The 13,823-nt window shown below is 33.7% G+C and overlaps 1 protein-coding gene across 3 annotated transcripts in view; it reads right to left on the reverse strand.

Annotated features, from left to right (window-relative positions):
• Window positions 1-13,823, reverse strand: part of Dnah3 (dynein heavy chain 3, axonemal) — a 567,072-nt gene that overhangs the window by 211,653 nt on the left and 341,596 nt on the right. For all 3 annotated transcript variants that reach the window (XM_081731270.1, XM_081731268.1, XM_081731267.1), the window contains exons 39-42: window positions 8,708-8,885; window positions 2,396-2,632; window positions 2,057-2,296; window positions 727-887 (exon numbers count right to left, since the gene is read on the reverse strand). In XM_081731270.1, the coding sequence (XP_081587396.1) occupies window positions 727-887; window positions 2,057-2,296; window positions 2,396-2,632; window positions 8,708-8,885 (816 nt within the window). The remainder of the gene's footprint in view (window positions 1-726; window positions 888-2,056; window positions 2,297-2,395; window positions 2,633-8,707; window positions 8,886-13,823) is intronic.

Raw genomic sequence — 13,823 nt, forward strand, 5'->3', positions numbered from 1 at the left:
AAACGTTATTTCGGCGAACTTTATCCATGGAAGAAGGAGGGAAAAGAACAATGAAATACAAACAGCAGCATTTTTAGTTGGGAAAGCGTTCCTTTCAAAAATACATATAATTAATGAAAAATTGAAGAGCAAAAATACAAGTTGGGAGGTACCGGATTCAAATACTGTGGTTGATATACCTGATTGAAGATTTTCCAGTTTCCTTCAATTTTATGAGTAGAACGTTGGGACAGTGATTTTAATACATAAACCCTGATCGATTTTCTTCCAAAAGATTCATCTTATATTTCACTGTTAGTTTTCTTTCAAAGTAAAATAATTTCATAACAGAATCAGACACTTGAATAAATAAAATAAATAACAAAATAAAAATATTGTGTTTCTAGTTTCAATCTCAAATTCATTTTCACTACAATCATAATCTCGCTATTAGCTCCACATTATTTTCTATTTTACTCTAAGTAATTTGATTGGATCTTTAGGTATGATAATTGTTTGATACTCTTATTTATTTGGTTGATCTATCGACATTTTCTTGTCACGTGTCAGAATGCTTATACGAGTATCCTAACTAATTACAGATATATCGTACAGCTCTTGTCTTTCTCTTTCTTCCAGAGGTTCTTGAAATTTATAAAAGCACGTCCATAAAATGTGAATCTTCTTCATTATCACACACCAATCATCAAACTAAAAAACAGTTGATAATGCAAAATCAAAATTTACCAGTCGATTGTACAGCAGTTGATTAGTGACGGAAACATACGAAGTCGCTCTCGAAATGCATCCCCAATAGGTGATACAGTGAATACTATATGGAGATTTGCTCGAACTCTGTCAATAAAGAAGTTATACAGTGCAAGTGGTGTCATCTCTTGCTTTTTCCCCTGTAATAACAAAAAAATAAATATATAAATAAATAAATAAAAATAAGCAAGAAAAACATACTAATAGAAACAATAACAGCAAAGTGAAATCTATCTTCATAGCTTTACTGAAAATTGACTAAATTGGACAGATAGCATACTTACAAAAACAGATAAGTATGTTATAAAAATAAAAGTAATGTTAGCATGGCAAACTAAAAGCATGTATTAAAACTGATAGTGTGTTTCTAATAACTATATTTAAAATAATGGCATATAATTTTCAAATAATAATAATAATAATAATAATAATAATAATAATAATAATAATAATAATAATAATAATAATAATAATAATAATAATAATAAACGATTTAGGATTTAGATTTCTGGACTTTCCGCATCTAAGGCCATTTAGCCCTTCACGATTTGAGGGATGACATGACGTCCCTCGGCGAGCACACCATCCGGGGAAAGGGAAGGAAGAAAGGATTGGGGAAGGAAGAAGGCGGCCTGGGACCTATAAGTTAGGTACCATCTCCGGCATTTGCCTGGTGTGAATGAGGAAAACCCTAGGAAAACCTCATTCAAGGTGGCTGGCCTGAAAAAGTGTGTTTTTCGACCGAGTGATCCTACCGGGAATCGAACCCGGGACCGCTCGCACCGAAGGCGAGAACACCATAAAATGGATCAAGAATTGACCCTCATAGATCTTGCAGTGCACTGACTCTCAACATAAGTACATCATTTAGTACAGAAATTAGCAAGTATAAAGACTCACTCAAAATCAAAAAGAGCTGGAAATGTCAGAAAATTATACTAAGATCAATCACTATCTTAGCTACAGCTACTGTTCTTAATAGCACTGTGACACAATTGAAACAAATAAACGCAATATATCTATCAAACCTACAAAAATAAGTAACTCTGGACATGTTCATACATTCATGTTCATTCTGGACACATTCATGTCAAATTTAAAGTATATTTAAATTTATTACGAATCTTGTAATTGTTTTCTTATTTGTTAAATATGTACGCAAAAGTGTAAATAATTCTCATGTTAAATTATAAAGGAGAATAAATAGTAAAGAGTTAAATGAGAAATAGTAGGTGCATCAAGAACAATAAGCTTTCCTTTTGTAAAAAGGCAGAAGAAAACAGAAACAGTTTAAAAGAAAGCAACTCACCATGTCTCTAAGTACAGCTTGCATCTTTTCCAAAATTTCTGCCTTTTCTTCTCCTGAGTAAAGATTAGGTACATCGCCAGTGTTTAAGATCATGTTAATATCTTCAACAAAAGATTCACTTTTAATCTGTGTGTCTGAGAAAAGGAAGACAATTTGTTTGTTCTCAGCACCAGCTTTCTTCAACAACTTCTTTAAATCTTCTCTCCAGTCATATTGACCGTATGTTCTTGTCAACTCTATCTGTCGGAAAAGTAAAATTGGAAGTCAAATGCATTATTAAACTTACAATACGTATTATGTACAATGAAATATACAGCTCTTTGAATTGGGACTACTTACTTGGTACAGATCATAGCCCGACAAAGACGTGGAAAGTTTCGTGGTACTTTGTCGTCCACTTCCTGCTATTCCAATTAATAATGCATGTCCACTATCTTGTAAAAGAACTCGGCTTACTCGTGATATATGTTCAATGGCATACTTAAATAACACAAGAGTCATTTTAGAGCTGGCCATCATATTATATTCTTCCAGGTAATACTCCATCTTTTCTATCAATTCACTATAACTGAAAACCTTTAAACAAACAGAGTACATTTCTTAATTAGTGATCAATCAGAAAGATAAACGAATACATTAAGAGTATTAAACTAGTTTTGGCGTGCGTGTGTAAAGACGGTTAAGTTAGGAAAAGTACTAACTGAGAAAAATGAATTTGAAATTTTGAAAAATCGCAGTAAATCCTTAAATGAAGCCATAGTAATTTTATTTAGTTTTATTGTTATTTTGATATATGAATAACGATTTTACACGTACATCTCGGCAACTTGAAATTTATTTCGGAATTTACACAGCAATTAAGAAATCTACTGCAATTGAATCTTGGACTTATCCGACTTTACACGAAAAGTAATGTAACTTATCTTACTTTACACAAGATTTGAGGCACGGTTCACGGAATGCAATCTATGCTTCTTTTGTTTCTATCGCTTTACTTAAGTATATTTCGATGATATCGAGGACATAACCGTAGGTCTTTCATAACAAATATCTTTAAACAAAATTCAAAATAGTACTTAAGCAAAAAAGAAATAAAACACTTTATAAAACTTAACTGACTGAATTCTACACAGTCAGTTTTAGTATGGATGTATCTTTTAAAATACTAATTGTCGATCTGTATGTTGTTATCAGTTTGTTTATACTTTGACATCTGTAAAATACGTTCTTAAATGATTTGCTCTAATTAAGTTATCACTCTATATATCATTATTCCTTTCAAATTCGAAAGTTCTTTGGTAATACAATATAAACAAAAAATAATCCACTAAAACTTTAACGTCACTGAACACACGAATACTATAAACGAGCACTATGCTTTAAGAGGAAGCTGTATACCATATTTAAGACATATCACAATATTAGTACAATCGCAGTTGTGGATTCCAACTTTCCTAATATTCTAAATTGTTTACGCTGATTATTTTGTCTCATTGTATAACTCTAGCCTTTGCAAAATAGAATTTTTTTGCAACATATAGCACAAAAACTTGGAGATACAATGTACAAGTGTAAAATATATAATACACTACTGAAATAATGTGTAATACACACTTTAATATAAATGAAAAAAGGGTAAAATGAATTCACACTGTTCAGATCACCACACTGACACCAAGGTGACTTATTAAATACGTTTTGTCAGATTTTTTCGAGTATTTTGTCTCTAGTAAGTTAGTTTGAAGAGAATATGTCTTCTATTCACATTTCACAAATGTCTATAAAATGTCTGAGACAAGCACTGAAGTACTTGATCAACAAACGCATTGGCTTTCATCGCGTAAACTAAATAGCAATATTGAAACGTTTAAGTTTCATGCTGTAAACGAAACAGAAGTTAAAACTGCAATACACAGTATTAAGTCCAACGCATGTGCGTTTGATGGAATAACAGGAAAAATGCTTCGACTGTCTGTTCCGTTTATTTTAACTCCACTTACTCACATAGTAAATTACTCATTAACTCAAGGTTGTTTTCCAGAATTGTGGAAGCGATCGAAGGTGGTTCCACTGCCCAAGAATACAGTTGTACAGTCGCTTGATGAACTTCGTTCCATCAGTATACTTCCAATTATCTCCAAAGTACTAGAAAAGGTAGCATATCAGCAATTAACAACTTATATCAACAAAAATGAAATATTGCCTGTTACTCAATCCGGCTTCCGTAAAGAACATAGCACAACCACAACCCTTTTAGAAATTACAGATTCAATTTTGAATTCAATAGAAAATTCAATGGTAACAGTTTTGGTCTTGTTGGATCTTTGAAAGGCTTTCGATCTGGTAAATCATGAACTCCTACTGGCCAAAATGAAATATTACAACTTCTCGGAATCAGTTATTAAATGGTTCTACAGCTATCTCTCTTGTAGACAGCAACAAGTAATACTAAGCGGAGAAAAGACTCAGGTATCTACCCCACCCTGATAAAGGCAGGAGTTCCGCAAGGTTCAATATTAGGTTCCCTATTACTTTCACTCTTTGCAGCAGATCTTTCTACAGTCATAAAACATTCATCAGTTCACTTCTATGCGGATGATACAGAGATCTTCATCAGTAGTACACCTGAAAATATTATGGACACAATAGAGTTACTTAATAGGCATCTTTCAGCTGTTAGCAACTGGTGCCTTAAGAATGGTTTTTTACTTAATCCATTAAAATGTGTTTTCACTGTATTAGGAACATCCCATCAGTTGAGCTAAGTCAACCCTGATGACCTAAAAGTAACTGTAGTGAATTCCAATATTCCATTTTCTCCCTTTGTAAAAGATTTATGCTTAATAATAGATCAAGGGCTTAGCTGGAATAAGCACATTTCTGAACAGTGTATTAAAGCTAATCTCATCTTACGACAGCTTTATAAATTAAAAGGCTATTTGTTGCAAGAAACAATACTATATCTTCTTAACACTCTCATTTTGTCTCTGTTCGATTATTGCGATTCAATATATGGTAGCTCACTCTCCACTCAAAATACTAGGGCAATTCAGAAAATACAGAATTACTCAATACGCTTTTCTCTCAATCAAAGGTGATCTAAAACTGCAGTAACTCCTGAAAACTGAGACAGTTCGTACATCAGTTGATATACAAAATTCAATGAAATTCCTTCGATAAGACTGTAAATATTCTATACGTGTTTATACCATTGGTTTTCGGGAACTGGAAAATAGAAACTATCTTACCCCAAATCCTCATACGCTCGAAATCTGATTAACAGTTTGAACTTGTTTTACAATGCATTGTTTTCCAATTCTAATTTTTACCTGTTTATGGAGTCAACTGGTATATGAAGATACTAGCTTAATTTCGTCGATCTAAGGATAATGTATTAGATGATCTACTGACAATTAAATGAAAGGTTTGACTCCAGAAATTTGACAGCAAATTTTTCACAACGAAAATTTATTACAAATTTAAATCAGCATCTTGGAGTATGAACAATATTCTACTCATTAATATCTACCAAAAAGTACCATATCAATCGCTACCTAGTACTGCAGCCTTCTGGAAAAATTATATTAAATTTTACAAGACGATGCAGATACCGAATGAATGGAAGCCAAGATATCTCTCCTTGTCTCAAAATTCATATTAAACCGTTAAATTAAGTAGAAGTACTTAATCACCTTTCTAATATACCATCGATAGAATGGTATATATTTTCGAAATTTGAACTGCACTTGAAAATCTTGCAGATGATTTGACGCCGTAAAAAAGTGGTAGTAAGTTTTGGTGAGTAAGAATAAAATGGAATGAGAACTGGCTTTAGAACGCCATAGAAAGTAAAATCTCGTTAGTAGCAAAGCTTTGCTCTGAAATTCTTAAATTTGTTTCGGAATTGTTCACTTTCGAAAGAAGAATGCTGAGAAAAAAAAAATTGTCTTGATATTAATCTACCAGAATGTTTCGTGTTATGTCCTTTCATGTTCTGTCTAAAGCGGTCAAATCTTCCTCGCATATGGTACTCCCTTCCTATAGTTATCTTTACATTCTACGGCGATATTTCATTCTACTCTATCAAAAGTTAATATCCCATTAAGTTATTAAATAACTACATCCAATTGAACCTTTTTGTCTTGAAACGAAACATTATAAATTCAAAGCTTCAGGTCAGCAAGAATCAATGTTCGATATTCTTTACCAGTTATTTCCTTCCCATAATTCGTAAGGGAATTGTATGTTTGACTTCACAGATTGTTCACTTTGGTTAGTCGGGTAGACAACATAATAAGTGTGTGGTATGAGAACTCGAATAATCTTTCTGTGGAAGCATGTATACTTTTTAAACGTGTTCACTGAAGCAGACAAGTATATAGACTTACTGAAGAAATTTGTTAAAAATTTTTTGAAGAACTTTCATACAACTACTGTGCCACAATGCAAAATCATGCACTTATTAAAATATTCCGTAAAACATATTTTGTTACAGAAACCGAGCAAAGTAAAAGCCACCGAAAGAAAAGAAATGTTGACTTTTTTGGTTGCTATGTGTCGAAAGTCATGAAAGTCAAAATGTAAACTATCAAATTGTAACTCTCCTAACAAAAATATAAGCCGCACTGCATAATGTCAGCACAGGAATCGAAACGAACTGACTGATTACAACTTATTATTTTTCAACACACTTACAGAAACGATGATAAAATATGCTTGATTCCAGCTGCATAATGCTACTCAAGTACAGCTCACATATGAATGAGCTTGTGTCATGTCTGAAGAACATGTTATTTCTAACGAAATATAGCTTCTCGAACATTCGATTATTTTCTATAGAAAGCAGCAAAGCAAACACCATATTGCAGCCACGACTGAACAACTGAAATCTAAGTACGTACATGGAGCATTTCCCAAATAAACCCATTAGAATTTTCAAAACTGAAACTTTTCGAGGTCTATACTGACTTCACTTATTAAGATCTACATGAGTGGAGAATGGCCAAAGGATTTTCTTGATGCTACAATGATTGCAAATGCCCAAGAAAAAGCAAGCAAAGAAGTGCAGCGATCACAGAACCATTAGCCTAATTTCACATAGGAAAGATCATTGCACGCATACTGAACAGGCGGTTGGAAAGTAAGATAGATGAGAGATTAGAAGAAGATCAATTTGGATTCCGGAAAGGAAAAGGCACCAGAGATGCTATTGGATTGATGAGAATTATATCAGAAAGAAATCCTGATATAAAGGAAGAGTTGTGTTTGTGTTTTATCGACTGCGAAAAGCTTTCGACCGAGTCAATTAGAGGAAACTTCTGAAAATACTTGAAGAAATCGGAATCAACTGGACAGATCGACTCATTCAAAGTCTGTACATAGGACAACGAGTGAAGCTGCGCTTGAATGAAGGAGAAACCAATAGTGTGGAGATTGGAAGAGGAGTCAGACATGGATGTAGTTTGTCGTCCCAATTATTTAACATTTACAGTGAATGTTTAATGAAGGAAGCATTAATGGGAATTGGAGATTACAAGATTGGAGGGCAGATCATTAACAAGATCAAGTATGCAGATGATACGGTTATAATAGCTAAAACCGAAGGAGGACTACATGAGATGACTGACAAAATAGTTGACACTGGAAAACTGTATGGAATGGAAATTAACATCGAAAAGTCGAAAGTCATGAGAATATCCCGTGGAAATACGCCTTTACGGATCAGAGTAGAACAAAAAGAACTTGAAGAGGTCGATAATTTTAAGTATATGGGAAGTATTTTGACGAGAGACGCTTACTGCACCAAAGAGATCAGGTCAAGAATTACCATAGCTAAAGAAGCATTTAACAAGAAAAGGTCACTCTTAACTAGCAGGCTCAATATTGGACTTAAGAAGTTGGTCAAGTGCTATATATGGAGCATTGGACTGTATGGTTCAGAGACTTACATTACGGAAGTTAGAGAAGAAATATTTAGAGCGCTTCGAAATATGGTGTTGAAGGAAGATGAAGAAGATAAAAGGGACAGAGAGGGCAACAAACGAAGATGTTTTAAAACGGATAGGAGAGAAGAGGACACTTCTAGCCACCATTCTTCGTAGAAAGGCCTATTGGATTGGACACATCTTGCGAAGAAATTGTCTTCTTCATACCGGAATAGAAGGAAAGCGAAGAATAGGAAGAAGAAAAACACAAGTGATCGATGATTTGAAAAATAGAAGAAAATATTTTGAGTTAAAAGAGGAAGCTGAAGATCGACAAAAGTGGAAGAAACATTTCCAGGCCCAAATCAAAAATAAAAATAAAAGTAATAATAATAATAATAATAAAAACATCATTAGTCCCAGGACCTACCGAAAGGCAGAATACTTAATAATAATAATATATATTGGGACGAGAAGAACATTTTCAAAATATTTATAAGGTATTTTACGTAATCTGTATTTGGTATAAGGTATTTTACGTAATTCGATTAACAATAAATATTTATTTTGTAAAGTTAGTTAACTTCATAGTTACAACTGATATCGTTAATTTTACATAGCACATATCGTGTCCTAGATAAATATAATTGATCACGACAAAAGTACTTGATGTCTTTTTTTTTTTTTTTTTTTTTTTTTTTAATCCACATTTTAAATCAGAACATACCTCATCATAAATTCTTGGATCAGCATTTGGATCCATATAGTTTCCGAAAAACAAACTTCTGATATGTTCGTCTTCTATTTGATTTTCTTCTTCAGAAAGCAGCCTTTCCAATACCTGATCTATTCTTTGTCTTAGATGTTCATAGCAACCTTTCTTAATAAGTTGAAAAAATTTCTCTCTGGAATTACAATAAAATATGTGTGTCAACTAATATCACTGACTTATTGTTCAAGAAATAATAATAATAATAATAATAATAATAATAATAATAATAATAATAATAATAATAATAATAATAATAATAATAATAATAATAATAATAATAATAATGTTATTACTAATTCAATGAAAATAAACTTGTGTGATTAACGAATAAAATCCTTTCATGTAGATAAACTTCATTTTTAGTTTACCTTTCTTGAAGTTCCGTAACATTTTCATTGCGTCAAATCACATCAGCTATCATGACTAAAATGAAAGAAAATTAATTATGTGAATAACTACTACTTTTCATGATCACTTTAGCTGTGATTCAATAACTTGGATAGAAGTATTTCCTTAAATTACCGAAATCCAGCTCTCTTCAACAATTTATACTGTATGGAGTCCACAACATACTTTTCGATGTTTCACTTGCCAGAAGCTGCACTTCTGTCGTTTGAAACGTAATGTTTACACAAGACATCAATGTAGATAAGACTGTACAATGTATCACAGTAATTTTAGAGGATAAATTACTTCATAACATGAGATCTTTTGTTTAACATCTACGGTCATCTCAATATTATAAAAGAGACGGATAATAAATGGAAATAAATAAGAAATTAGAAGGGAGCGGTGGAATAAAGATGAATAAACCCGAGCCCAAAATTACAGTGTTTACCCAACAAAAAATTCCAACGACTTGGGGACGAATATGCTAGCCTGAAATTAAGGCTATCAGTGTTATAGTTTTTTTTCTTTTTTTAAATCAGGAAATTACAGACACTCAATCAAATTACTATTCCCAAGAATAGTATAAGAATAAGAATACAAACTAAAAACATGCATATAGTAATATTAAAATAAAAGGCATTTGACAAACATTTATATATTGAAGTTTCACTAAGAATAGGATTATATTTGAAAATTGTAAAATTTCTTATTGATCTGTTAGGGACAAGAAGATTAACAGCCCCTATTAATGGTAATTTGTCCATCAAGACATTATGAAGTCAAATAAAGTTCTTCGTTCAGATAGTTTAAGTAAATCAAGTAGGTGCGTAATTTTATCATGGGGTTTCTCTCATAAAAACTTGAAATTTCATCGTAACCATGAAAGAAACAAGTTCTGAACTACTTTAATGTCTTTTTGAAAGAACTGAGCACCTTTATTCGAAATACTAGTATCCCCTTATATAATGTGACTCGTATATGTGAAGTATTATGCCAATACCCGTGGCATAATCCATCTCTCTTGAAAACAATATAGTGTAGCCGAGAAGCGATTATTTTATGAGAGGAGATTTTGTAGAACCGTTTGTGTACTTGGAAAGAGCATCAGATTCAAGTTTGAAGTGGTTGGAAGCCTATATAGGGTCAATCATTTACAACCTTGGTGTCACATAAAGACGTAAAGCTAAATCAAGTATATAAAGTATTATAAAGCAACAGCTTTAGCTTGATCACTTCTTAAAGTTGGCCACCTGCTACCTTGGCCTTGTTTTGTAAAACCTGCCTTTTGCAGAAGTAATAAGTAACGCATTTCTTATTACTTTGTCTGTCTTGGAACAGGTCATTCTAAAGTAACGTTATTCCTAATCTATTAATGTTGCATTTACTGCTGCATGTGTTCATTAACAAGTGTGTGAAAAGATTGGATCCACAGTTTCAATTCCTCAAGCATATTCTACAATTTCAAGTCATTCGATAATCAAGTTTAAACGGATTTATTGACCCATAAATCCCTTTTGCTTTCTGCATGTATTCTATGCATTTTTTTTTCTGTAATTACAAACGAAATAGTTGATTTACTAAGTTAAAAGAAAGAAAGAAAAAAGAAAGAGCAACTAACTGTCTTCTCTTGGTGCTTGCTTGTAACTCCATTAGCACGGTGAATATAATACAGGTGTATTACATTCACCATTTATAGATTAATAAATCCATCTAAGCTTGAGTATCTTGTCTGGATTTATTGGTATAGAGTGAATGGAAAAATCACAGTGAGAATAAAGAATGTAACGTAGCTTTGTACGTAATTGGTACATTGAATTTAGAACATTTAAATAGTTTGCAAATGGCAAATTAAAACATACATTTGGTACATATAATGCTTTTCTATTGCAGAAATTATTTTCACTCTATATTATTTATAAAATACAAATTAATATGTATCCAACATTAGAAGGATGCACGGTGGCTCAGTGGTAGAGCGCTTACTTCTTGAACGTAGGATCCCCGGTTCGATCCCTTGCCAAGTAAGTTTGAGGTGGACAACATCGTATCCGTGGGTATTCTCCCACTTGCTCATTTCACCATGTCTTCCACCATCATTCACTTGCCTTAATCATCGTCTCCTTTAGCCTTAAGGGCATAATCGTGGGACATTAAAATGAAAGATTCCACACAACATTAGCGACATGTAATATTAGGTTGGTTTAACTGAAATGTCCGACTGAAGTGTATTACTGTCAAAGCAAGGGAAAATAGCAAAATCTGGTTAGTCAAAACAGACTCCGGCTGCAGCCACACACTTTTCCTATCGCTCAACCAATAATTGGGTTATATGATGAAAGAAATATGGAGTCTATGATGCGAGAACGGCCGCAACCACATGTTCCAGTTCCTGGTTAAAAGGGAAATTCGTCCTTCTAAGAGGTATTTGAGGTGCCAAAAGAGGTGGTAGTCGGTGAGAGAGGCGTCAGAAGAAGGTAGGTGAGGAAGACTCTCATAATGAAACTCATGGACAGTCTGTATCTTCTTTGACCGACATGTAAGAATTCATTGCTGTCCAACATGAATATAATGCCTTTTGATCATTGCTGGATAATTACGAACAAGTTTGGAATGCATTTCATGTAGTTTAGCACTATAACGATCTGCAGTAATTTTTCGCTAAGACGGAGAAAGACATGACTGATCACTCCCACCATACACCACCATACTTACATCACGGACATTTCAATCACACTAACTCAATAATAACACTACCCGGCATGATTTTGCAGCAAAGCATTTTATTAGCGATTTTAACTGATTGCAGAAATGTCATTTCTAGAAAAGGAAATCACGCCTATTTTTAAGTTTAATCGCCAGTTACTGTCTGAAAATGTGTCACTGCGGCTTGGTGCTGCCTTGCGATAACAGTGAATCGGCTGTTTTTAATGTGGCCGCGATTTCCGTTATTTTTGCGCATGATGTCAATTCAACTCCCTTCCACCAAATTTGTCCCCTCTATTAAACTCCTTCGATATAAATTTAGTTTTAGAATTGTTACCGCCTAAAATTTAGAATTCCCATTTTTTTTTTTTTTTTTTTTTTTTTTTTTTTTTTTTTTTTGTTTGATCGAGCGTTTTTGTACTTTGTGGTAGCAGCAAAATTTTACTTACCCTTCCTAGGTTAAAATTTAGCTTTTTTCTGCCTTTAACAGGAAGAAAATATTAATTAAAGAACCCGTTTTTAATTCCGAACCCATGTGTACTTCCTTTTCATGCGTTAATTTTCTTAAAACAACCATTAGTAAAACATTTTCTCACGCTACACGATTGGTTGACGCGAACGAGGTCAGGCTGTTATTCCCGTCCTCACGCTACGCCCCACAATCTTTGGCGCCATTTTTAATGCGTCCTAGCCCAGTAGCAGTCGGTTGCGTTATGAGTGTGGTGGAAGTATGAGCTGTTGTTTATATCGTGTTGTGTTGTGAAAATTAAGAGTGACTCAGGAGTTAGAAGAAGATGTTTGAATAAGTCAGACTCATTCTGTTACATGTATGGATGTTATATAATCAAGGGTGGAGTAGGCCAATAACCGCATTAGTGAAGTGTTTATATTACGCGTATTTCGGAGACTTGGACAGGGCATGGATTCCCTCACGTAATTTATAAAACGTGCCTTAAAGATCTACATTAGTAGAGTCATGGGAAACGTAAGGCCCTTCCATTTGGGACAGGGATAGTTTGCCGCAAGCTCCAGGACTATAGCAGTGACTGTTACTTTTGTCTGTGTAAAGTAATTGGATTTAATAAGAAAAACAAGAACAGTGTTGTGCACCCGAATTTAAAGTCGGCGATCAGACCCGTCTCTCATGGACCAGAATTTCCAATACCTTCGCCCTCTACCAGCTTATCTGACTCTGAATTTTCCTCAAATTCCGAACATGAACAAGTTGATGTGGATGTTGCACCAGACACAGAAGTAGTAAGTTCACCATTGTTTAACCAGTAAAGTTGAGAAATTTGATACGAAATCTCGGTTTCACGAAGGGAAAAGTGAACTGCTAGGGTCACGCTTGAAAGATAAATCTTTTCTTGCGCCTGGAACTACCTTTTCTTGGTATAGACATATAGATAAGGAGTTCAGGAAATAAATCAAGGAGGAAGATGATCTGACCTACTGAGTGACATTCTAGGACTGACAGAACAGCTGGGCAATGGTTAAGCCGGATGACTGGAAACTGTGGATTTCTCTAAAATGAGTTTAAAGGTTTATGTATTGTTTAATAACGGAAATATTCTATCTTCGATACTGCACATTTCATTTCATTAAAAGATAATTACATCACAATGCAAACTTGGACAGAAAAATCAAATATCATGAGCACAAATGGAATGTATGTAGTGACCTCAAGATGTGTGGTATTCTATTAGGACAACAAGCAGGAAACACTAAATACCCTTGTCACTTATGTGAATGGGACTGCAGAGCTAGAGACAAAAGCACCTACCTGGCCCAAGAGACAAATGTAGACACCGAGTGTAAAAATTGTTACAAATGTCTTAGTTGCCCCACAAAATGTTATTTTGCACACTACCCATTAAACTGGAAATCATGAAACAGTTTGTTAAAGCCTTGATACAAGCAGCTCATGTTTTCAGTACATTGCAAACAAGTTTCTACATTTATCAATGCAAAGGATAAG

This window comes from Thermobia domestica, chromosome 11 (assembly GCF_964235325.1).
Source record: "Thermobia domestica chromosome 11, izTheDome1.hap1.1, whole genome shotgun sequence".
NCBI classification, from domain to species: domain Eukaryota; kingdom Metazoa; phylum Arthropoda; class Insecta; order Zygentoma; family Lepismatidae; genus Thermobia; species Thermobia domestica.